Source organism: Notechis scutatus, chromosome 1 (assembly GCF_049901735.1).
Source record: "Notechis scutatus isolate UNSWTSFEM ecotype Mainland chromosome 1, rNotScu1.2, whole genome shotgun sequence".
Taxonomy (NCBI): Eukaryota; Metazoa; Chordata; class Lepidosauria; order Squamata; family Elapidae; genus Notechis; species Notechis scutatus.
Window position 1 is genome coordinate 64832333 of NC_142009.1, and position 26919 is coordinate 64859251.

Below are 26919 nucleotides of genomic sequence, written 5' to 3' on the forward strand. Positions count from 1 at the left end.
CATAAACTGTCATATTGTATGATTATATCCTTTAGCAGCAGAAATCACAAACAGTCCCAGTTGCCATCATAACTGTTGAGGTAATTCCCTGTTAGGAGAATGAGTGCATACAGGGAGACGTATTTGAGAGAAGTGTTTGAATAATACACACACAGTACACAGATAACACTGTACAGTAAATGTAGGTTTTTACTTCCAGAAAGGTTTAAGCAAAGTCCAAAATAAGCAATCCAAAATCATTCACAGGTAAATCAGTCAGTTTTTCAATCCAGGGATAATCCAAATATCAAAGTCCAGTGTCAAAAACAGTTCAGTAACAGACTTACATTAAATCCAGTAATATCAGTCAATTAGAAGAAATGGAGCAACGGCAATACTTTCCAACAGAAGGAAACAGAGATACACTTACACTCTCTTCTGAGACTCAGACTAAAACAACCTAGGTTTCTGGCTCCATCTTATGGCTGTTTGAGAAACCACACCCAATTGCATGCTCTTGCATTCCCTTAAAGATATAGTACTAAAATGTTTATCCTGGTTTATATATTTCTAACCCAAATACCTGTTAGGTGACTTACATTCCTAACAATAACCCCAGGATCATGGAAGCCATTATGTGAGGACTTCACATGACTCCATTGTAAGAACAGTCAGGAATCCCTGGCAAGCAGACTAGTGGATGAGAGCTACAGGCCAAGGGGCTGCTGTGGGAGCTAGGGATCATGGGGCTTGCTAGCAGCACTCCTTGGCAGTGGCCTTCAAGCAGTCTTGGCCCACGCCACTTTTCCCAGCATTAAGCTCCATGTTCCCTAGTGCCCACCCACAGAATCAGCCACCTTACCCATAGCTCTCAACCGCCAGCCTGCTTGCCTGGGAGCCCTGCCTCTTCCTAGACAAGAAGATAACAAAAAATAAACTGGTGGTGATGGCGTGGCAATCCTGAATGCAGGCAGGCCTGCATTTTTATCATGACTGCAGGCAATGCAACGGCTAGAACGTTGAGGATCAGTCATAAATTCTTTCTCCATGCCATAACTTTGAAGTTCCTGAATTAATGAGTATAACTTGAGGACTATTTGTAGACTCTCTAACTGGTTCAGCAAGGCCTTTCTTCTGTTTTTGAAGAAAAGAAAAAACATTCTTTCTCCTGTAACCTCATTACATTGCCAGTTACATTCCAGCAACCCTAGAGAGATCCCTGTAGAAAAAAAAAAGTCTGTAAACTTAGAAATTACACACAGAATATTCAGTACAGATCTGCTTTTAAATAAGTACATACACTCTTAAAAGCTATTGCTTTTGTGAAAAAAACTTTTAATTTATCATGAAAGTCTTTTTATAATATGGAAATATTATGGCCAGTTCTGTGGGGAAATAGGGTGATTAATTTTTTTTCTTGATTAATCTGACAAAGAAATACATTTCTGTGCTTCATGAAACATCTAGAGTTCCAATGTACTTTTTAATTCTGCCCTATAACTAAGAGTGCCTTGACCCATAAGACAAAAATCCTGTGAGTCTGTAAGTGGCCTAACTTTTCTTTTTCTTTTTCCCCAAGAATGTCTGTACTGCTCTGCTAATTACAGCCTTCACATCCCTTTCCTGGAAGGATACCTTGTCCTGTCAAAGAACTACCACCCAACTCTGCTGGCCATTGCTCAAACAGGTACCTCGATACTGAGTTTAGCAGGATACAAAGTGGTGAATGGGATAAAAGGGTATTGCATTAAGTAAAATAGGGGTGAATATCAGAATTTTGGAAAAGAGCCCCTTCTCCCCGTCTTGCCTCACTTCAATCTCTGCCATAGGTTCTCACAAAGAATATGATGATCCCTGAAGCAGCGATCTGGTTTTTCACAAGTGTACTGAAAGGGTTACAGGTTCATGGGCAACACAATGGCTGTATGGCAGCACTTGTCCACTTGGCTTTCCAGATCTACGAAGCTTTGGTAAGGAATTGGGGAGAAAATCCATTCCCAGGTCTGCCATCTTTGTGGTTTAGTACCACTCCAAATCCAAGGCTCATTTTGGTGGGATGCAAAGTTTTGAACATATCATTTAGTGGTTAATTCCCTCTTTGGAAATAGCCATTTCTCTTCTGGCAAAGATCCCTCCTGACTCTTCTTTTTTGTTATTTAAAGCGTCCACGCTATGCTGAATTGAAAACAGTGATGGAACAAGTCCCAGAAATCCAGAATGATTCCCTGGAGCAGTTTGATTCCAAACTACTCAACGTAACGCTTCAGAAGGTGGCAGATAAACGGCGGAAGGACCATTTCAAACGCCTAATTGCAGGCTGCATAGGGGTAAGACATGATATCAAGCAACAGAGAAATTATCTCATCTCTCAGGATAAGCAGGGTGTTTCCCCCCGTTGACTTTAACCGATGTCAGAGCTTACCTTTTCAGGCCATTAGTTGTGACTCATGTTGCACAAATCCTAAATTGTGATGGTAGAAACATTGGGTACTCGTGGAGATCTAACCATGTAGCCTTTACTATTCTATGATTCTCCAGAATGTATCTTTCCCACGTCATCCATGGCTAATTACCTACTCCCTCCTTACTGCTACAGAATATATAGCATTTGATACTTTGTTTCTGGCTTTGACTGACTTGAAGTTGATCCGAATTAAATTCAGCACGTTGAACAATCTAGGATACAGGAACAAGACACGTCCCCACAATTGTGAGGGGATCATAACACTGTGGAGTGGAGGGGTGGGAAATTCTACAATTTTAGCAGAGGCTATTATTGTTGGAATATTTCTATGCATCTTTTACCTATTCATTTTTGTTTCTTTACAGAAGCCCCTAGGAGAACAATTCAGGAAAGAAGTCCACATCAGAAATCTTCCATCTCTTTTCAAGAAGATGAAAGCACCCCTAGGACAAGATGTTTTTGAGAACAGTGAAGAGGAAATTCTCATTGCCCTCTTTGAGCCATAAGCTGAAGACACTTCCACTTTTTCCTCCTTTATACTGTGTTTCACAGTAGCCATATTTCCTTTGTTTACTCCTTTCCTGAGCCCTGATACAGTTCTCACTGGCCTCATTCTCCTTTTGGGAGGGGGAGAGATTTTCTAGCTCCACTTGCAGCTTTACTGTATAACTTTATCATTTTACTGTCGGATGGTGGTTGCTCAGGCATTCCAATCCAAGTGTCATTTGGCCAGTTCTTTACAAACAACCCTTCATATATACCTATAGTATTTGACCGAGGAAGGGAGAAAGTTCTGCAGCCTCTCATTCTCTCTGCTACTTCTCCTTCAGGACACCTGTACTGTTGCTGCCTCAACATGACACTAATAGGAGACTCCTGCTTCCCTGTTGGAAAGACACAGCTTGGATGAAGAAATGCAGTTGTGCATATTGAGTGTTGATGAATCACTAAGTTACACTACTCAAAAGTTTTATTATTTTTATTACTTTTGAGAAGTAGCATTGGCCATATGTTCCAGCAAACCAAGTACCATTGAGAAACTGGAGTGAAAACATTTTTTAAAAAATTCAACCAAGCCTCAGGAAGCCTCAGCTTAAACATCCTCTTCTTTGCCCTACAAATATTGTTGAAATAGGTATTCTAGCTGCAATCAGTCCTCATCTGTCAAAAGTCAGATTTTTCTAAACAAAAGGAATTCAGAACTATTTTATACTGGTTTAAAATAACATGCTGAAACGCTGCCCCTGAATGTAGAATGCAGTACAGTTCTGGATAATTTGGTTCAGTGTCTGATGGTACAGAATGCCTCCAAGCCAGGTCTTAAGTGTTTGTCCGAGAGAGCGATAGAATGTGACCATAAATTTGCCAGATTTTAATTTTCAGTCTGAAGAATTAGTATCAAATAGAGGGGCTTTCCTTAGTGGCTGCTGTAATAGCTTGACTACAGGTAGAACCGGATGGTGTTTTTCAATTAAGCGGCTTTGTAGTATACACATCTGGTTACATGACAGAAAACAGGTCTTAATATTGATATTTGGATCCTCACTAATAGCCAGACTCCAGTCTGATTTGTTTATAATCCTGATCTCAGCGTAACATTTATTTAAACCAAATTTTGTTAAATAGCTTTGGAATCTTGCCTAACTGTATTTATTGTGTCTTAATTACATTTCAATTAACTGTGCCCGTAAAAGACGCATTTAAAACAAGTGAGGGGTTTTGTTTTTGTTTTTTTGTAGAGATGTTGTATCTGAAGATGTCTCCAAATCAATGTCAGTAAAAGTCTCATTTTATACAAACATTGCTGTTCCTTTGCATTAATTCTTTTCACACCTTTTTTGAACATCACCACCATGGCTGCTCTCCGGGTCAAATACTGCAATTATGAAAATTGCATACTTAATGCAAAACATGCTACCCTGACTGAAGCACTCCTGTTCAACACATTCAATCAGCTGCATCCCGGAAGGCTCAGTCAACTACCCCAAAACTGTGCTTGACTGTGCGTGCACAAATATTTTCATATAAACCTTTAGTAAACTTTACGCAAACAGTAAGCATAGGCTGCAAACCTTGCAGATGCTTTAATGCTTCAAGCTTTTGTGTGAATGCTTTGTCTTGCTTTACTGAATATAGTCAAATACTGTATTTTTTGCACTATAAGACACTCCAGAACTTAAGACACATCTAGCTTTTGGGGAGGAAAACAAGAAAAAAAAAACCTGCCTCTGCATCCCAGCATCCATCCGATATTCATCTGGCTCACATCCTTACAATAAACAGCCTGGTCAGCTTCAGCATGTTATCGCAGCCCCAACATGGGGCTTGACAGGGCTATGCTCCATTGCGCCAATCACTGGTCAACTGAGCTGAGCTAGTGCCGTCATTGGAGAATGCTGGAGCCTTCACTGTAGCGGCTGGTTGACAGATCAGCTTCCCGGAACACTGCCAATCAGCTGTCCTAGGCGGTGGGGATCACCGCCTTCGCCATTCACCATTGCCACTGCTGTTCAGCAGCGATGATTAGCAGCAGCAATTGGCATCAGTGGTGATTAGCTAGACCAGCTAATCGGTGGTATTCCGGGAGGCCGATCCAAACTGCCAATCGGCTGCTCTGCAGCAAAGGCTCCAGTGTTCCACAGCAGTGGCAAACGGCAGCAGCAGGGACAGGCGGCGATCTCCCTCCCTCCGCAATATTCGCTCTATAAGACGCACAGACATTTCCACCCACTTTTGGTAGAAAAAGTGCATCTTGGAGTGCGAAAAATGCGGTACATTATTTTAAGTTTGGGCTAAAAATTAGACATTCTTATCAAAGTTGGGCAATTCCAGTTTTGGGAGGTTGGAAATAGGATAGTTCAATAAATTAAAAATAAAAATTTTGATGACAAAGTAGCACAAGGAACTACAGCCATTCATGTCCTGTGCCTTCTACTCTTCATAATGTTATATGCTACCAAAGGTACTTAGCTCGCATACTTCAAAGATACACAATAATATTCCTCTTAAGAGAAGATTTCTTGCAGCTTAATTTTTCTAATTCAACTAGTTTATCAATAGGCATTTTTCTCCTGTTTCAATTAGAAATTCTGTATCAATAATGGATTAAACTGGAAGGATATTCGGGTTTTGCCAGAAAGTAGCTTAAACGTACTACCTTAACTTTGGAAACAGTTGGAATCTCAAGAGAATACTTAGGATGAGAGGAATATTCAAGGTGGTATTTCCCTCCTTTAAAGAGAGGCATGTGTCCCAGTAACTAAAAAGTAACTTTTTAAAATAAATGTACTGAGAGAATGTTAGGAATAAATATTTTAGATCAGCATATACTGATATTATGCATAAATGTACTAATGACAGCTAGCAGGATTAAAATTCTTAAAAGAATCAAGTATTTTCATGGATATTGACGCAGAAAACTGTACAGCTCAGGCACAGATTAACTGACTTGGGGATTTTTTGGCTGACTCTAGGAACTATGCCAGATCGTGAAACTGTCATGGTATATAGTGCCAGATCAGCAAAAAGGTAGTATGTAATAGGTGATCCACTACACAGCGGTAAGATTTCTACAACACTGTTGTAATGGAAACTAAGACTAACACAGGAAATTGTACAGTTCACTCTAGGAGTCTCCATGTGCATGTGATTGCAAAGCCTTATCAAAGAATGGCATCCACCATTGCCGGACCACAAATCCTACACAAGGCACTGCGTTATCCTGAATTTTAGTTGTGTCCACGTTGTGTAAATAACAGTAACAACTGTTCAGCAACCATTGTTCATTGACATCTCGGAAGTCTCATTGTCTTACAGATTGATGCAATCTTGATTAAAGTTGTTCCTCTTCAAATCAGACATAGGGATTTTGATAGCGGTATTTCCCCACAAGAATCTTTAGTGTTCCCAACTTTATTTCTTCTGGATGGATTTTAGCTCCTCTAAGAAGCGCTGGCATTTTCCCATTAGTACTTTGATTGCTTCACTCACCAGCACATCTGGAGGCAAGATGCCTGTGGATTCTACAGAGACTGGGGGAGGAGGGGTGAGAAAGGGTCTCAGTTTGAACTATCATAAAGCATAAACAAGATAACATATTAAACTGTTAAGCAGCAGATGGAAGTTGAATAGTAGGATTCGTTACTAGGCACCAAGATACTGCTGTGCTTAAAAGTCTGTGAACCCTTTGAATTTGCAATATTTCTGCATAAATAAGACCCAAAATATCTGTTCTCCATACATGTCCTAAAACTAGATAAGACAAACGCAATTAAACAAATGAATCAGAACCCAAATTGTCTATTCCAGAGCCATATTTTCACCTCTTTTTGAAACTCAGTAAGGATGAACAATTCTTTTTGAAAAGACAAGGTGTTCTACAGGAGCAGCACCATCCCTCAGAAGAGCTTCCTGCAGATTAGTGTTTCCCAATCTGGCCAAGTGTAAAACTTGTGTTCTTCAACTCCCAGAAATTCCCAGCCAGAGAAGTTACTTTGGTGATGGGACCCCAAGAAAGGCATATTTCCTATATCTTATAGGGTAACTTCACTTTGGAGCAAGCAGCCTTGGAGATAATCAAATTAAGTATATAAATCAGATTATTTTTAATAAACTATGACAACTGTGGTTTGTTCAGTACATCACAATTCACTGATACATGAATACAAGTTATGACCTTCAACAGAGCCAAGAGAATAATCTACTTTTTGGGCTTTTCAAATAAGTCATGTTCCCAAAATAAGCACAAATGTTTTCAGATTTCGAAGCATTGAATGAAGGACTGGCTCAAACGGATTTAAAGATAGAATTATATCATGCCATTAAAATGACCACTGAGATTATTTGGTTCTGTATCATTTTGATGCAAAAACTAACTATAAAATAAAATACAGAACTGTAGAATAAAAAGCAAGGAAATTACACAAGGTGCTTTGTCATTTGACATTTCGAAGCTACCCTGTTTCTCCAACAATACGGCCTCCCTCAATAGGAAGTCCCAGCATGTTTTATAGGCATGAAATGAAATTAAGCCCCTCCCCCAAATTAAGGCCTATATTAAAACATGTGAAATGGGGAGGGTTGCCATTAGGAAGTACTTTTGTTGCACACCTGGATATGGTGCTGCCTGTGTTGACCCCGATACGAAGTGCCCCACCAACACCGAGGTCAACATCCAAGCCGTCGCCGCCCGCCCACCCAAAAATGCAAGGGGGGAATTAAGTCACCCTGAAAAGACGCCTAGCCATTTTTCAGGGCTCAAGAAAAAATAAGACCCGGCCTTATTATATGAGAAACACGGTAGTGGTTAGCAACAATATTAGACAACCCATAAGTGCAGGCATCCTTCAACGCAGTCCTATTATAAACTGGCTTTCTACTTTTTTTTTAATCTACAAATTAATAAGGCTGACTGAGCCCCACCGACAACTCTCATTTCTATTATTTCAGCCTCCAAAACAGTCCTAAATCCTATCCATCAAACTTGATAAGTTTAAAAACAAAACTGGAAATGAGACCCCTTTGATTTTCAGAGGCCTAGAACTCCAATCCTTTACCCCTCAAAAAAAACAATACAGTGAAACATTCACCCCATCCTGATGCCAAAAACCTTCCGCTTGTTATTGCCTCCAGGAAAAGGAATATCGCCCCTGATCCAAGGAAAATTGTGTGCTCATTACACAATCCATAAAGATCAATAACAAAAGAACATGTAAATTACTCACAGATGTAATGATCTCGTACCCGAGCCAAACGTACAAGGTTTTTCAAGTCATCATGACGAAAAATTTCTCTACTGAATGTGTCCAATCGAGCATTAGCCACTCTTGCTACTTTCTTTCCTAGGGGAAAAAAAAAAAAAAAAAAGAACCAATACCTAAATTCCAAAAAATATTAACATATCTTCAATGAACCTTTTTTATATACGGCTGGATTATGTTTATTCGTCTCTGCTTCAACTCAACTACAAAACAGATTCCAAATAACATCTTGTCCATCTAAATTGCTGATTAATAGGTTGGAAACCTGGACAACAAACCCCACCTCCCCGGGCAGTCTGATTCTATGTAGACTTTTCCAAATATCCCTCAATGAATTTAATTGAGCTTTTCTCTTAAGGTTTGTAATCAGTCTTCACTTTTCAGAACCAAACATCAGGCATTCATTCGATTTTCCGATAGTCGAGGAAAATAGCCTTAGTCTCTGCATAGCAAATAGAAAAAAAAAAAAGGGAGGAAGGAGTCCAACCAAGCATCCATTTTTGTTGTGGCTATTTTGCCATTTTTTGTAATACAGCCGCCACAGAGCTGATTGGAAGCTCACAAATTAAGACCATAAGGAAGGCAAACATGCACTTCATCATACAGAAGATATAAAGTTCTGTCATTGGGGGGGGCGGGAGGACAGAAGTTGGTCAATAAAATACAGTTTGTGATTTTGTACCATTTAAGGATTGAAGAAAGAAATTACCTTTGATTTCCTCGATCTCAATAACTCCAGAAGAAAAACACTTTTTCAGCCGCTCAGCTGCTTCCCCTTCAACAGGCTGCAATAAAGTGATTTCTGGCAACAAACGGTAACTGGCTGTGGCAACTGGAGAAAATTTGGCATGATCTTTGCCTAAAGAAAAATGGTGACTTTTAAAAAGCAGATGAATGCAATCAGGCATCAGTGGGATGAAGTGGAAGCAGAGAGAGAAAGCTGGCAGAAAACTGGATTTGTTCTGCACATCTGTCCAACCCTCTAGATAATAAAAATCAGTTGCACTCTTCTAAATAGGCCATTCATCTTCCATAACATTTGTCAGTAATGCTGCTTGCACCAAAGAAGCTGAACACAGGCAGCGAACACACATGGCAGGGATTCTTAAACTCTGGTGTGCAGATTGCCAGCATTCCATATAGTCCCTAACAGTCCTCCCACTAATTCATTGCCAATTAGCTTATCAGTACCCTATTCACCTCAGCCCTTGTCTCCAACCTACTACTACTACCAACCTTTACAACATGCTGCTTTCCAAAAATGAAATGTTGACTGAAAACAGATTCACTGAAGCACACAAGCGGTAATACAAATAACAACAGGGATGCTACATTTCACATTATTGACTTTATCTAACCCGAAACTCAAATACAATCTTTATAATACTAAGACAGGAATTACAAAGTACTGTGGACCAGTTATGCTATCTCATAAAGAAAGAACTTGAGTTATTAAACAAGCCAGAATAATCCAAGTGGTAAATCAACTACGCCTTACCCTCTCTAAAAAGGACCCCTTCTCTGAGATCTAGCATCTATTGAGAAAATATCAGCCACATGTACAAAGTGAGTATTCCCTCCTCCCCTCCCCCCAAAAAAATGAAATTGCCAAATGTATATCAGAACTTTAGCTGTCTCACCAATGCCCTTTACGCAGTGCATAAGTACATCGATCTCTTGGCCAGGACGCAACTGAGCAATGAGGATATCATCATGGACAGGTCGGAAATTTGCATTCATGTTGTCAGCTTGAGATCCTAGTGGAACCCACTCCATGTGTTTGCTGTAAACTATAAGAAGACTATTTTTAAAAAGAGTTGTGCTTACAACTACACAGACAAACTGTGGCATTATTCAATTATTTTCTGGGCCCTATGTGCTGTTCCAATCCAGCAGGGCATCTTCTTAATCAAAAAGGAATAGCTAACAATTATATTCAAAGTGGAGAGAGGGGAAGGAAAAACCACACACACACACACACACACACAATCAATTTTGCAAGCCCTGACTTCCAATTTAAAGAGAAAGATTTGGTAGACTGAGAAGGCTTGAATATGAGATTATGTCAAAAGTTTGTTTGCATTATAAACATAGAACAGTAGTGATTGATGACTTGAAGCAAGGATTTTACCTTTATGGTTAATATAAAGCTCATTAGGATCAGATGATTCTCTAGCCGCCTGAAGATTCTTGCTGCATTTTATTTTCAACCGAAACTGCAATGTGTTAATTTCATCACATTCATCTTCTGAAAAAAGCAAGGAAGAACAAAGTAAAGCAAGATGCACACACATTGTTTTAAGTTCTACTCAGTAATAGCCAGTTTCAGCCCCTGACAAACACCTCCAACATTATCTTACCTTCACTCTTGTACTCAAAGAGACGAGGATCTGCACAAATAGGAATCAATCCCAAACGGTGAGCTAGGATTTCATCCTGCACAATGGAGGTGTTGTTGTATACAAAGACTTTTTCCACAGCCATAGTTGGCACCTAAGTAACAATTTGTCAAAGCAGTGGTGCTCAGTATCTATGAATTTCTGGTGGTCTAACATACTAATCTAAACATCAAGTTAGAAATGTTTAAAACAGGCTATGTAGACTCCCCAATGTTCTTGTATTCACAGCCCACCTTTATTTCTGAAAAGTTTCTTCAAGCTCCAATAGAAGGAATAGACAATTTTAATAATAAATGAGATCCCAAAGATATCCACTCGGTGTACTTATACCGACTATGCAGATGTAATATAACACTGCCAGTTTGGCTTAGTGGTTAAGGTACCAGGTTAGAAATCAGGAGACTGTGAGTTCTAGTCCTGCCTTAGGCATGAAAGCCAACTTGGATGACTTTGGGCGGGTCACTCTCTCTCAGCCCAACTTACCTCACAGAGTTGTTATTGTGGGGAAAACAGGAGAAAGGAGGTGTATTAAGTATGCTTGCCACCTTGAGTTACTTATAAAAATAATAAAGGTGGGAGATAGACAGATCAAAGAGAGCAGGGAGGGAGGGAGAGAGAGAGATGATAGATATCACTGGGCTTGCCATTTTGGACAACAGCTTTCTAAAATTCAGTATAATAATACTATAATAATACTCTTTTTCTACAACACAAAAGTATTTTAAACTTCTACAATGAAACTGCCTAATTTAAAAAACCACTCTAAAGACTTTGTATTACAATTTGTCTTTCACAACAACGTATTTGACAATCCTTCTCAATGCAAATGTTGTGATATTTTTAAGGATATTCCTATGCATTAAAATACCAATATGACTATGCTAGCATTATTTCTGTGGAAAAGAAATCAATACCTCAGCAAGCAAGATCCGTCGGAAAGCATTAGCAATGGCTGCATCAATCCCTACCATGTCAAATTCCAATGTACTTTCATCCATATGGATCATATCTATTCTGAAATTCTGTGGAAACAAAGTTTGAAAACAGGAATCTATAAGCACCTTCTTTTGGTCAAAAAAAGATTTTGCTGACAAACAGTAAGAGACAACAAATCTATTCTTTAAATCGAACCCTGCTATGTGCACTGAATATCATCTATTGGGTTTGTAAGCTATAGTTAATAAAGTATGAACTGGTTGAAGAAGTCTTACCATACAATTAAATGATATCATTATCAATGCTGAATATTCTGATATTTTACAATATTCTACAAATATTCATTTATTCAATTCACATTCTTTCCCAGTCAGATAAGCACAGAACATGGCTCGTGCACATCTTTCATAAACAGCAAGGAATTGAACTAGGTTCTCCGCCATACAAGCAATATCTACGTTTGAAAATACACTACAACTTGAACCAAACTACAAACAAGCTAATACGATTCAGAAATAGTGTTTTGCACTGATTTGTTATCAAGTAAAGTTCCAAGGAAATAGGCAACTTTTGACTTTAAAGTGCTTCACAGAAAGAATCACTTCTTTCTCACCTTTTCAAATCTTTGCTTATCCCAAGCATCATTGTATCCTGAATAATTCCCAGGAAAATCTGTTGTGTGGACCTGGAGAGGAAAGAAACACTTGGTACCTCTTTGATAGAAAATGCAAATTATGCCAGGTTCAATCCCTGAATAGAGCTGAAATCCTGAACAGCTGCCAACCTGGGTATGTGTTCAATAAATTACAGGTAGTCCTTGACGTATGACCATAACTAAGCCCAAAATTTGTTGTTAAGTGAAAAGCTGTTAAGCGAATTTTGTTCTATTTTGCGACATTTCCTGCCACAATTGTTAAGTGTTATTAATACGTTAATAATATGTTTGGCTTCTCCATCGACTTGGCTTGTCAGAAAGTCACAAAAGATGATCATATGACCTGGAACACAGCAACCGTCATAAATATGAGTCAGTTGCCAAGCATTCAAATTTTGATCATATGACCATGGGGATGCTGCAAAGGTTGTAAATGTGAAAAACGGTGGGTCACAGGTCACTTTTTACAGCGCTCTTGTAACTTCAAATGGTCACTAAAAGAACTATTGTAATTCGAGGACTACCTGTAACGACTTAATTCGACATACAGTAGTTTCCAAATTCAAAACCAAGATGACTGCTGCAAAAAAAATCGCTTTACAGAATTACGGGGACAACTGGTGGAGGTCTTGCATACATCTGTGCATCTTCAAGCAGCAACCTGCTTTTACGTGGGTAAACTGTCAAATCGCAGTGAAATATCCCAGACAAAATTCGCAAATCCCTTCCTCCCTGTATCACGACACTGTTCGAAGCAGCGCTTCATTCATTCATTCATTCATTCGGCTGCATTAGATTTATACTGCTTTATATTACATAAGTCAGGCTTCTGTCTCTAGGAAACAGCCACTCAACTCATGAATAAGACCCGCTTCGTAGCCAGACAACACTACCCCTCCACCCGTCCCGCTGCTTTCTTTCGCTTACGTTGCCAACGCCGAATTCGCCCAGAACCACGCGAGTCCGCATCTCTTCCACGCTCCCGGGTGCTGCCATCCTCCACGCAAACGCGTTACATATGGTACAGCCAAGCCCAATGCGCAAGCGCAAAGTTTTACAATCGAGCAGGAAGGCGTTCTCTCTCACGTGATATTCGAATTCCGGTTGAGCGGCTCTTCCCACCGAACGGAAGTTGGTGGCGGGGAGGCCGCCATGTTGTGTGTGGCTCTTTCCAAAATAAACATTTGTGTGTGTGTGTTGTGTATATGTGGAGGCGTGCTTTAGAGTCACGGGTCAAGAGGGCGTTTTGAGCGCGTTGTAGACGACGTCTTGAGGATTTTTTCCCGCTTTTCTGTACGTCCCGTCGTTATAAGTTCCTTTTGCGTGAAGTTCGTTTCGTCTGGAACAATCAAGATGGCCCCGTACTCAGGCCGGCTCCTGAGAAATCTCGCGAGAACACCTGAGTCTCCACGTTCCCCTCCTCTTCGTGCGGCTCCTTAACCCCCGAGCGCGGATTGCTCTGGCTTTGCTCCATCCGGGCTTTTTCCGCCTGGGCTTCGGTGGCTCTTCCCTTAGCGGGCCGGGCGGGGGGAAAGTGAGAGCGGGCCCGGAGGCTTCGGTGCCTCCGCAACCGCTGCTGGGGAAATGTCCGTCCCTGGGGCAGCCGGGGGAGCGAGGAGCGGGGATGCGACAGCGACTGCGGAGTGGGGAGCCTTCGAAGACAACATGCAGGTAAGGGGAAGTCGGGTAAGGGCTTTCCCGTTTCTTGCGATCCCATCCCCCGAATTCGAATTGGGCTCCCTTCCCCACAGCCGCCGTCGCCCCGTTCCTGGGTTTGCTTCTGGAAACACCCACGCAGGGTAGTCCTCGACTTACGACCACAGTCCAGCCCGAAATTTAGGATGTTAAATGAAACTTTTGTTGAGTGGCTTTTGTCCCGTTTTACGACCTTTATTGGCCCGGCTGCTGAGTGAGTCTCCAAAGCTTTAGAATAGAGTAGAGCTGGAAGGGACCTTGGAGGTCTTCTAGTCCAGCTCCCCCCTCCTCAAGCAGAAGACCTGGCCTAGACCATTTCAGACAAGTGTCTGTTCAGTTGCTAAGTTAGCGACAGGGTTGTTAGGTTGATTTTGCTTATCAGGTGGTCTGCAAAAGGGGATCACATGACCCCCAAGGACCCTGCAACCGTCGTAAATGCGAGTCAGTTGCCAACGGTCCGAATTTTGATCAGGGGACCGTGGGAGAATGCCACGAAGGTCGTAACTGTGAAAAACTGGTCGTAAGTTACTTTTTTTTTTTCAGTGCCGTAACTTTGAACTGTATCTAAACGGACTGCCTGTATTATATGGTACACCTCCCAGAGCCCTTCTCTGAGGGAGATGGACGGTTAAGAAATATGAAATAAAAATAAATTAAAAACACCAACAAGGCTGGAAATGTGCCTGTGTTCTCTGCGTGATGGAGGAGAAGCGGCTGACACTCCCAGCAATGTCCCTTGGAACGTAGGCAGTCCATAAAGAGAGTCCATGCGTGTTGTGCGGATGAGCAAAAAATCATGAACGGTGTCACAGCAAAATAAATACAGGGGAAAGGTCCCAAAGGCGGTTTGTGCCAGAAAGAGGTTGGATTCCACACTCAGATATCTGATCCACCAAATTGCTGCTTAACTTTTTTTTTTTTTGCAAGCGCTTTGCGTAAGCTTAGTTCCTGGTTTCTAGGTAGAATTGGACAACAATGCAGCTGAAAAGATATTCACAACATTAAGTTTAAGCTTGTGCTTGGGTTGCTTATTGAACTAATAAAAGACATTGATCCGCATTCCATTGTTCTTTGTTTGCCAGACTTAATGAACATTTGGCAGTTTTCACAGGGAAGAGCCCCACCTCCTTGTTGTCAATATTTCTACCAATCCACCCAGGCTCTGGAAGCACTTCTGTCATCCATTTCTGTTGCCTTTGCTATACTCATAGTTGCACAAGGTTCAAAAATGTATCCATAATGTTGAATGCATTATAGCAGTGTTTCTTAAACCCTCTGAGAAATCTGCAAAATCAAAATTATTTGCCAGATCTTGAAGATATTTGCAAATATTAGAAACAAGATCACTCTTTTATTATTTTTGTTTGTTAAAAAGTTTTTTCATGAAAAAAATTAGTTTAATATTGTTATTTGTACATGATTCAATACCCGAATGTTCTACAAATTATTGTTGTTAGTCATGAAGTCATGTCCAACCTATCGCAACCCCATGGACAACGTTCCTCCAGGCGTTCCTGTCCTCTACCATCTCCCGGAGTCCATTTAAGCTCACACCGACTGCTTCAGTGACTCCATCCAGCCTCCTCATTCTCTGCCGTCCCCTTCTTCTTTTGCCCTCTATCGTTCCCAGCATTAGTCTCTTCTCCGTTGAGTCCTTACTTCATTAGGTGGCCAAATTATTTGAGTTTCATCTTCAGGGTCTGGCCTTCTAAAATGGCCATCTATAAATGGATCAGTTTTAATTTTTGATAAGTAAATATTGATACATATAACCCATACTGACAAAAATTATTTTGGGGTCCTCCATAATTTTTAAAAGTGGGAAGAGGTCACAAAAGCAAAAAAAATTAAACATCGTATTACACAATAAAATGCAGCACACACGGGGTATGGACAAAAGCAAAGAAAAGTTTACAAGAGTAAAATAGTACAAAGTGGTAAAACAGTAAATGGCACTGATATAAATTAAATTTTGGTTGTTGCTCTTTTTCTTACCTTAAATCTTTGGTTACTATTTCTTTCTCAGTATTTAATTGCTCATTATCATGTATTATTTTCTCCTCCTGTTTCCCTACAACAACAAACCTAATGGGTGAGTTGGGTTGAGAGAGTGACTAACCCAAAGTCCCAGCCAGCTTTAATGCCTAAAGAAAAAACTAAAACTGGAAACTCTTGGTTTCTAGTCTTGTGCTTTAACCACTAGATTAAATTGTACTCACAGTATACTGCCATTATACTGTACTATCAAAAGAAAAACAGTGCATGCTTTTAAAAGGGAAGATATGAATATGTTTCTGAGTACAACAGTATTTGTCATTTTACTGTTGATTTGGCAAATGGAGCAATTTACCCTAAACCAATTGAGCAGGTTTTCTTTCAGGTTAAGGTAAATACTGTCTAAAGATATATGTTCAACATATAGTTTTGGGCTGAGGAAACTGGGCAGCTGCTAGATGCAGCAAAAAGTTAGCATGTTCTGTATCTCCTTGATGGCCTTTAGTGATTGTCTGGATTTTTGTAGTCCAGATATGATAATTCTATCAACTTCCTCTTTTGTGTTTTTTTTTTCCTAGCTTTATTTTTCTGTCATTTTCCATTTCATTCTCGGACATATTACCAGAGTGCTTTTTGTTATTTCAGTTTAATCAAACATAAAAACAGTAACAGACTAAACATATAAAGGCAAGCATTGCAGGACAGTAGTGCCTCATTTACTGAAGGGAGCTCACTGGGCCCAGCTGAGGAAGAGGCATTTGGGATATTTTTAAGGACTACAAAAAATGAAGGTTCTAAGGCCTTCATTTGTTTGTTTAATCTTTGAAAAAAATCAAAAGTGGAGATCAGGCAAAAGATCCCAAATATGTGGAATATTTGAAAAAGGTTTTTCTCTAGGTCCTGGTGAGTCTACCGAGATAACAATTTGTGTGTATTCTCTTTCAGATAGATACAACTCAGAATTTCTTCAATGTCTACTGCCCAGGCCATCATAGAGACTTAAAAATACTACAGTGGAACCTTGGACTGCGAATGCTTCTGTTCACGACCAGATTGGGTAATGACCAGAGTTTTTGCTTCTGTTTTGCTTCTGGTCGTGAACAGATCTTTGGGTGGTGACCAAGCAAACTTGAAAATTGCCACAGCCATTTCCCCTTCAGCACCATTTTATTTTTGTCCACGCATGCACAGACAGTCATGCTTCCAGTCACAACCAAATCGGGTTACGACCGTAGTCCTGAAGCGGATTACAGCCACGACCCGAGGTTCCACTGTACTTTGAGTTTAGCTCAGAAGTAGACCAGACCTGACCTAATAAAACACTACAACAATGATGTTATAGGAATGATATGATTGCTAGGATCCCATCCCCAGTGGGCTGTGACCTCACAGATATGTTCCACACCACCTGCAGTTTCTAAGCCAGGCCTGTTGTAGGACACTTTGTGGTCTGGTTCACGGGTTTCCTGAGCTGCGTAACAATGTTGTCTCTTACCTTGGACTATTCTTCAGGCTGTTACATTTTTATATTGAAATAGTTTCCAAGGTTACTTAGTGATGTTGAAAACAGCACTTTTGTGAATACTTATTCTTGCAACTATACATAGAGCTTTTCTTCATAAATTCCAATAATAATCTCTAATTATATCCAGTATCATAATTATATCAGTATGTATGGAAGAATGTAGCAAATAGTGAAAAATAGGGTTTTTCCAGCTCTGAGTAGTCTGCATAAATTAGCTGCATAAATTAATATGAAATTCCAAACTGGGAGTAATTCTTATTCTAATGTTTGTAACCGTCTGTGCCTTTTCCTGGTAGACATTTTCTAACTGGATCCTTTTTCTTTGAAGGATTTTTTTTGGGGGGGGGGCGGTGTTATAATCCATAGTTCTTGTTAAGAGAGGATGATTGTGTACCTGTCTTGAGATGCTGCTTCATTTTTGCATTATCCAGGGTGGAGGCTCTGCTGTAATTGATATGGAAAACATGGATGACACCTCTGGTTCTAGTTTTGAAGACATGGGAGAAATGCACCAGCGCATGAAGGAAGAGGAGGAAGTAGATGCAGAAGAAGCTGCTGCAGATGAAGAAGATGGAGAGTTCTTAGGAATGAAGGGTTTCAAGGGGCAGTTGAGTCGGCAGGTAGCTGATCAGGTAAATGGAAGCCATATTGGTTTACTAGTGTTCCTCTGATTTGGTGACATTTGAGCTCAGTGGACTCCTGTTTCCAATATGCTTCTGACTCTAGTCCTCAAGGGGACAATGTTCTGATCTTTCTTTCATAATACAGTATTGATCTTAAATTTATGTCTGTCTTTTTTAGATCAACAATATGTGCACATAAAAGATACAGGGGACATCTTTACCACCCAAAATCTTGGGTCATTAGATAAGGCTCATAATATATTTGTGATACTGTACAAATGATATCATTGTGATTTATAAGTTAGGGTATCATTTGACTCTAACCATTCAACTCAGGCAATTAATTATGTTTAATGAACACATAGTTTAGTGTAGTGTATTAACAAAATTGCATAGTCAATACTACTTATTTATGAAAAATTGGTTCTACTTCCTTGTCATCTCAGAAGTAAAATAAATCTTGTTCATGGAATTAAGGGAGGGGGAATGCCTAGCCCTGTAGTATCTTTCTGTACATTATAATCCTAGACTAAGTAACTCTGCTTTGATGTGGTACACTAGAAATGCTCTTGATCTGCATTTTTTTAAAGTTCTCTAATTCTTCAGAAGGAGAAAAGAGAGTGTGTTTAATTAATATTTTCCCTTTTTTAAGATGTGGCAGGCTGGAAAGAGACAAGCCTCAAAAGCCTTCAATCTCTATGCTAATATTGATATCCTCAGGCCCTACTTTGACGTTGAACCAAACCAAGTTCGAAGCAGGTAAGCAAGCCTGTAAGCCTATCAGCTGCCTTATCTATCAGTGCCATTCATAGAGGTGCTCCTTATTAACAGTTCAATTAATAGTTTAATTATGTTAATTACAGAGCTGTCATTGTGATTGAAATCAGTTATCCACCATGATATTGTTTTCTGCTAATGAAAAAAGGCCATTCAATTACATAAATATTGTTCAGGCCTAGAAATTGTTTTGTTTGTAGTTTTCTACTGGAAGTCTTTTTCAAGCCTTTTTTTTTTTCACAAGTGAAAGGGTATTCAAAATATTCTTAGCTTTGTTTTTCTTTTTCAAAGAGAGTTTTTAAAAAGCAGAAGGTGAAAGAATGACATGCAAAATTATAGAATATTAATTTTATCAGATGTATTTGATTTAGCACTCTTATTCAGTAAATGTTGATTCAAAGTTTTATTAATCTGTCCCTTTACTAATAATTAAAAGTCAGAAACTTCATTTCTGAGTACATTAGCTTCTGTGACCATTGTCTCGATCGCAGGGAAACAGCAAGAAATGCAACTTTATACAATAGTTATATCTTTATCTTCTTTGCTTTGCTTTACCCTACGGCTTAATGTTGATATGAGCCTGGCTATGTAAAGATTACCGTATATACTCGAGTATAAGTCGACCCGAATATAAGCCGAGGCACCTAATTTTACACAAAAAAACTGGGAAAACTTATTGACTCGAGTATAAGCCGAGGGTGGGAAATGCAGCAGCTACTGGTAAATTTCAAAAATAAAAATAATTAATTTGGGAAATGATCTCACTATCATGAAAGGTTTAATTGATTCACTAACCCAAAAGAAGAAGATGATGATGACAGCGGGAGGCAGGAGTCACTCTCTTCCCTCCCTCGGAGGCCCCCTGAGTCAGGAGTCACTACCGCCGGGCGCAGCCCCAGTCCCGCCGCCTCGGGGAAGGGAAAGGCAAAGCGCTTTTTGCCTTTCCCTTCCCGGCTGGGGCTGTTGGGAGTCGCTGCCGCCGGAGGCCGCGACTCCACACCATTTTTTTTCAGAGGGAATCTGACTCGTGTATAAGCCGAGGGGATTTTTTCAGCACAAAAAATGGGCTGAAAAACTAGGCTTATACTCGAGTATATACAGTATATATGGAAAGAGAATTCTATTTCTGTTATATCAGTTCTGGCATTTATTTTTTCATAATCTATTTTATTTGCTAGTAAAACCAACAGACGTTCAAATGGGATGGCTGTCTTAGTAATCAGATGCTTGCTTTCTAGCTATTAATCTGTACAATCTGTTTTAATTCAGATTGCTGGAATCCATGATACCTGTCAAGATGATCAATTTCCCCCAGGTGAGTTTATTGCTAGCGTGAGCTGCCGAAAATCACTTGGATGAGATGGGTGATCAGAAAAATCAAAATCATCATTATACTACTTCATTTTTTTCAGCTATAAAATTAGTGTAATACAGTGGTATCTATCTTAGGTTTCACCAAGGTAGCCGTCTGTTTTCTAGTTGATAAACTGCTCAAATAGAAGAGAGTAAACAATGCTAAAGAATGATGACCATATGCAAAATGTAGTGGAGCAGTGCTTACATTGTTTCATTCAACACTATATTGTCACATATCTTAGTTTATATTTAGTAAATAGCCTTTCAGCACAGTGGGCAGCCAAACTTGTCGCACCATTCAAATGTAATTGTCCCGAAAGACAAATCCTTAGGGCATCATAATTAATTGTAGAAACTGAATTTCAAGTTCAATAAACTCAAACTATGAAATTGATTTCATCTAGAACGATATAACATGGCTTTTCATATTACATCAAGTCATTTGAACACTGTCAGAATCATTTCACAAACAATTACATAGAATAACTTGCCGTTTATGAAAATAATATAAAAGTTCTTCCCTGATAGTTCTGTTACTCTTGCAAATATTTAAGAAAACATGAATGAGATTTTGAATATATTTTTAACCAACTGACATAATAAGTTACTTTGAACATTGTTAAATGGCTACCATATATTATTTTCCAGAAGATAGCTGGTGAGCTTTATGGTCCTCTCATGCTAGTCTTTACGCTGGTGGCTATTTTGTTGCATGGAATGAAGACATCAGATACTATCATTGTAAGTAGAGGGAAATTGCTTTCCTGTCTGATAAGTAATCAGTTCTATGTATCTTTTGAACTTCCTTGATGTTGCAGTCATACATGCGTTATTGATGGAAAAAGATTTCTTTGGAGTACAATTAATGCTTATTGCAGACTTCACTACATGATATATTTATGGGAAGTATTAATTGATAGCCCCATTTGCATTTTTTCTAGAATGCCTCTCTGATATTCCCTTGCTCTTTCTGCAGAGGGAAGGTACATTGATGGGCACAGCAATTGGCACCTGCTTTGGTTACTGGATAGGTGTTTCCTCCTTCATATATTTCTTGGCATACCTATGCAATGCTCAGATCACCATGGTCCAAATGTTGTCACTCCTGGTAAGTAAAAGTCAGGCTGGTCTATTGGAGTGTAGAGCAAGTTTTCCCAATCTAGAGTCATCTCAAAAGAACATAGTTAAGATAGTCCACCATATCTTGCAAATGTTGAATTAAAGATAGTAAGTTTAACAGTACTGCTATACTTCCATTTTAAGTAAACTGATGTTTTTATATCCATATCAAGTATAGATGAACAACTTTCTGTTAATCCTAGAGCCAATAACGCAGTCTTTATAGTCCCAGAGCCAACAGCACAAATTGAATGTTCATGGTATCCATCTTGGGTTGGTTTCTAATTGCTTTTATAACTTTTACTCTTTTGTATCCTGCCCAAGTCTTTTTATTAGGACAGTCTAAAAACATGTAAAATAAATTAATATCACACAGCATTGAAAGAAAGTTTGTGAGTCCCTGAATGATTCATAATCCTGCAATATTGTGATTTACACTGTGATTTGAGCTTAACCAAATTAAAGCAAGGTATTGTGACGTGGAATTTATAAAATTCACTGTTCTTTTTAGATTCAGGCATTACAAAAGATTAGATTTTTGATCAATTTCTAAACAATATATTTTCATTAGTCTGCGTATTACTGTTGGCTGTAATAGCCAGGCGTTATTTTAATAATCTGCAGATCACTGATAACCAGTTACTATTTTTTGCACTATATCAGGAGGAACAGCAGAATGAATATAATGGTGTTATTTTTGAGACTTTTCCCTGCCTTCATGCTCTTATAAGCTATGCTTTCTTCCTTCATTTTAAGGGCTATGGACTTTTTGGGCACTGTATCACCCTATTTGTCACCTACAATATCCATCTTCACTCCCTTTTTTATATTTTCTGGCTGGGAATTGGTGGTCTCTCCACACTACGAATGGTGAGTAATAGTCATTGGGAGGCTCTATGCAAGTGTTCTGGGGAAGGGGATGTTTTCTAAGCCCCTGTCTCGTGAGAGGTTGGGCAGTGCTATCCTAGAGGGGGATGCTCCATCCCCTACATGTTGCCAGAACCTCTCCTGCTGCCCTGGATACTGAAACAAATGACCATTGGCCCAAGGGCCACCCTGCCAGTGGTCATTCCCACCTGCTGCTTTGACACTCCCTTATCAGTACAGGGCTCAACAAATTAGGTTTGGATTGAGATGATATGCACATGAGCTGAAGATGATGATTAATTGCACAAAATTTAACAAAAAACTGGGAATGATGGAGTTTTAAGTGGAATAGCTGTTGCACAGGGAAAGTGCCACTCTTGGTACAAGAGACCTTAATCCAGTGGTGTGGATAGGGCTGGAAAAATCTCATGCTGTGGTGAATGATTAGGATATCTAAATGTTTCGTGTTCTTAGTGGCCCACAATGCCAATGGATCATTGATCAGTTTCTGGCACTCAGTCTGTGAGGGCAGATTTTACATGCTGGGATAGATAAATCCTCTATCCCACTGAGAGTCCAAGACCCATCGGCTAACTGATTTGGTCCAAAAGTCGTTGTGGCTGCTGCTCATGTTACTACAGCTACTTGGAGCTACAGATGAGAGCTAGGATACAGATGGCAACCATAAAAAGAACCCTACATACTGTGTAAAGTTTAGCATACTGTATTTAGTTCTGGTCACCATATCTCTAAAGGGATATTTTGTAAGGCTAGAAAGGTGTATAAAAATGATAAATTATTTGGAACCTAAAATAGCTTCCTTTTCAAAAAAAAATGGAGAAGATGTGTGGTTCAGAGATAGGAAATGTACATAAATGAATCCTAGAAATTGATATTTTTGTTGTCCCTGTGCTCTTTAGATTTTATATCTGGAGATTGTAAACCGTGAGATCTGATTTCTGTTTTTCCTAGGTTGCTGTGTTGGTATCACGCACAGTGGGACATACCCAACGACTCATCTTGTGTGGAGCACTTGCCACCCTGCATATGCTCTTCCTTCTTTACCTGCACTTTGCTTATCATAAGGTTGTGGAAGGTAAGAGAAGAAGTTAAAGCTGTTGGGTTTGGAAGAACTGCCCACTTGTTTCTGACCTTGTAGGGCTCTAAGCCTTCTTCTTCAACAGTTCTCCATACTGTTAATCCAGTGCCTTGGTTTTATATGATGACCCCATTCTTGCTCTGGGCAATTTCACACATAATGGCTTTTTTTTAAAAAAAACAAACATCTGTAACTTTCATATACAGTGGGTATAAAAAGTCTACCTACCCCTGCTAAAATGCCGGACTTTTGAGATGTAAAATCAGACCAAGATGAATCACTTCAGAATAACATTTAAGCTGTACAATTGGATTTAAAAGCAAACTAAAAAAATTAGGAGGAAAAATAAAAGTAAACTCACAAATAACATGGTTGCATAAATGTGCACACCCTTAAACTAATACTTCACTGAAGCACCTTTTGATTTTATGACGTGTTTGGTCTTTTGGGGCAGAAGCCTATCTTGTCTTGGGAATCTTTGCCCACTCCTTCCCTTGCAAAACCACTCTGAATCTGTCAGGCTGTAAGGGTATGCATGCCCTGGTCACCCCACAGGTTTCAATTGGATTCAGGTCTGGGCTGTGGCTAGGCCATTCCAAAGCTTTGATTTTTGGGGGGATGAAGCCATTCTTTTGTAGATTTGGAGGTATGCTTTGGGTCATTGTCATTCTGAAAGGTGACATTCCTCTTCTTCAGCATTTTAGCAGAGGCCTGAAGGTTTGTGCCAAAATTGACTGATATTTGGATCTGTTCCTAATTCCCTCCATTTTAGAATAGAATAGAACAGAACAGAACAGAATAGAATACTTTATTGGCCAAGTGTGATTGGACACACAAGGAATTTGTCTTGGTGTAAATACTCTTAGTATATATAAAAGAAAAGATACACTCATCAGGAGTCGAGAATCATAAGGTATGACACTTAATGATAGTCATAGGGTACAATAAGCAACCAATCATACTGGGAAATTTTGATTTAAAGCCCCAGTTCCAGCAGAAGAAAAGCAGCCCCGAAGCATAGTGCTGCCACCACCATGTTTCGCTGTGGGCAGAGTGTACTTTTGGTGATGCAGTATTGTTTTTACATTAAATTGGAATTATGGCCAAAATGTTCAACTTTAGATCATAACATATTTTCCCGTATGCTTTTGTCAGACTTGATGCTGGATGTAGCCGGATGGATGTTTTTCTTTGTAAGAAAAAGCTTCCATCTTGCCACCCTACCCCACAGCCAAGACATACAAAGAATGTGGGAGATTGCTTAAATGTGGAAAAAAAATTCTGAAGTGATTTATTTTGGTTTGATTTTTCTTTTACATCTCAAAGACTTAGTGTATAGGCTTTTTATATCTACTATAGGGTAAGTATATGGCAGGTATGTACCAAATCTATTGTTCCAGAAATGAAATCTAGCAAAAAAAACAACCTAATGTCCCAGTAGATCTGTCCTTGTCTGATCCTAAAGCCATGCCTGGAGTCCCATACCATGAGCAGCTTCTAGATTGATAAGTTCACCTTCAGAAAATATTAGGTTCCTCCTGAAATAAGCTCGATCAAGACTGAGAGAAAGTGACCACTCCAGAGTTTTCCAGAACGTTTCACTCCTAGAACAATAATCTTTCTTATCCCTAATTCTTGTCTTCAACATATATTGTAGAAAACAATTCATATCAGTAAAAGCAATTCAACAGTGGATCCAACTGTCTTTAGAAGTTGTGGGTTCAGCAGAGGTATTCAAACAGAGACTAGATAATCATCTGCCAGGAATTCTTACATTTAAATTATCCATGAAAAATAAAGTTGAATGACCCAAATGGACTCTTCTAACATAGTCCTCTGACACTGCGGCCCTTATTTCCAAAATATGTATACATTCATTCAAGTGAGGCAGGTTTTGACTTAAGAAGCATTACAGATAGTCCTTGACTTACAATGATTCATTTAGTGACCATTTGAAGTTAAAACAGCACTGAAAAAAGTGACTTTTTTCACACTTAATGACCATTGCCTCATCTCCATGGTCAGATGATTAAAATTCTGATGCCTGGCAGCTGACTCCCATTTATGACAGTTGCAATGTTGCAACCCTTTGCGACCTTGTACCAAGCGAAGTCAATGGGGAAGCCAGATTCACTTAACAACCATGTTACTAATTTAACAACTGCAGTGATTCACTTAACAAATGTGGCAAGAAAGGTTGTAAAATGAGGCAAAACTCAGTTGTCTCCCTTAGCAACATAAATTTTGGGCTCCATTTTGGTCGTAAATTGTATTAGCACAAAGCCTGATGGGAGAGGCGCCAGCTTTGCCTTGAAGTGTATCTAAACTGTCAGTTTCTTGCACTGCTGATATTTATAAAAGGAATAAATCCCATCTTCATAATTTTCATAATTGTTACATTTCAGCAAGCTGTGATCATGGTTTCCATTGTTCCCTCCAAGCAAAGTCAATGAGGTAACCAGCAGGACATCAGAAGTTGCTATCACTTGGTTAACGATGCCAAGCAGGACTGCTGGAATTGGTCATTGCCAAGTGATAACTGTGTAGTTTAGTGACAGCGATTGTGCTCCCAATTATAAGCTCATAGTCCCATGTACACATAGGGATTAGGCTGAAACAAAAAAAGTAAGGTAATGTAAAATTAACCATGATGAATATTATAGCCTGATTATTGATTTTCTCACTTGTAGGCATCCTGGACACATTGGAAAGACCCAACATTCCTCCCTTTCAGAGAGTTGCCAGAGACATTCCAGCCATTTCTTCTGCTGTAATGAATATAACAAACAAAGCGGTTGCTGCATAGACCTAGCCTTACAGACTGGTGTGCTCACCCTGTTTTTCATTGGCTGCTGTTACCACAATAAATGGACAAAGTAACAGCAGTAGTAACTGGCTTATCCGCAGATTTGCTTTTGGAAGAAGACTCCAAGGACATTTCAGAAGAGCTGCCCTTGTCCAACTTTGGCCAAAGTGGATTGGATAGAGCCCTATATATTTAATTGGGATTGCATAAGTCACCCTTTTTCTCCATATATTCTTTGTGCTTGCTTTTGTCTTTTTAGACTATGTGTATCTTCTTTGTCAAGGGAAGAATTAAATTAAATGGATATTGGTTCTCAGTAGTTTCTTCCATTGGACCTTCATCACAAATTGAGAACAGGTACATCACTTAAATGCCCACCGTCATCTTCTGAAGCCAACAATTAGCTGTATCCTGCGTACAGAGTCTTGTATGTCAAGACTGCTATTCTTTGGTTAGCCTAGTAATTTCTTAATGTATGATACTCTTTAACATTTAATGAAGGCCTCATTTAGAACAATGAAACATTCTTAGTTGAGTAATTAATAAAAGTCATGCATTTGTAGTTATAACAGTTTTAGCTCACCCTCTTAATACTACTATGTTATATCTTTCCAAAGCAAGTTTAAGCTTTAGCTAATTGTCACCAATTATTTTTGCTTTTAGAAGTCTCCCTAATATATCATCAGGCTTCTGTATTGTGTTCGTCTGTGAGTCAGACTTTCACAGCCACGGCACAACTATAATGACGTGGGATTTCCATAACTTCCCTGTTGGGTTCTTCCCTAAAGGAAACATATTCCTTGTCTACTATTTAATCAAAAGCACTGCAAAAATGACACTGACTTTTGAATTCTGCTTTTTAAAA

General features: G+C 39.4%; 3 protein-coding genes across 4 annotated transcripts in view; 2 read left to right on the plus strand and 1 right to left on the minus strand.

Moving 5' to 3' along the window:
- Positions 1-4244, plus strand: part of XPO5 (exportin 5) — a 39066-nt gene extending 34822 nt beyond the window's left edge. Inside the window, exons 29-32 of the mRNA XM_026680970.2 lie at positions 1559-1666; positions 1809-1949; positions 2142-2306; positions 2809-4244. Coding sequence (XP_026536755.2) covers positions 1559-1666; positions 1809-1949; positions 2142-2306; positions 2809-2949 — 555 coding nt within the window. The 3' untranslated portion in view covers positions 2950-4244. The remainder of the gene's footprint in view (positions 1-1558; positions 1667-1808; positions 1950-2141; positions 2307-2808) is intronic.
- A 1762-nt stretch (positions 4245-6006) lies between these two features.
- On the minus strand, positions 6007-13232 carry POLR1C (RNA polymerase I and III subunit C). The gene is made up of 9 exons (XM_026680991.2): positions 13120-13232; positions 12151-12222; positions 11516-11623; positions 10563-10695; positions 10334-10450; positions 9843-9992; positions 8912-9061; positions 8167-8283; positions 6007-6474 (listed from the first exon to the last, which is right to left on the minus strand). Exons 1-9 carry the CDS (start codon positions 13186-13188, stop codon positions 6356-6358), a joined length of 1035 nt encoding a protein of 344 aa, XP_026536776.1. The 5' UTR covers positions 13189-13232; the 3' UTR covers positions 6007-6355.
- A 297-nt stretch (positions 13233-13529) lies between these two features.
- On the plus strand, positions 13530-26366 carry YIPF3 (Yip1 domain family member 3). Of its 2 annotated transcripts, none has more exons than XM_026681002.2 (9): positions 13530-13863; positions 17839-18039; positions 18683-18789; positions 20077-20122; positions 20812-20904; positions 21140-21271; positions 22039-22152; positions 23122-23245; positions 25939-26366. In XM_026681002.2, exons 1-9 carry the CDS (start codon positions 13777-13779, stop codon positions 26052-26054), a joined length of 1020 nt encoding a protein of 339 aa, XP_026536787.1. In that variant the 5' UTR covers positions 13530-13776; the 3' UTR covers positions 26055-26366. The 2 variants fall into 2 exon arrangements, with proteins under 2 accessions (XP_026536787.1, XP_026536795.1); XM_026681010.2 differs by having other exon boundaries at positions 13607-13863; positions 20815-20904.
- Positions 26367-26919: the final 553 nt, after the last annotated feature.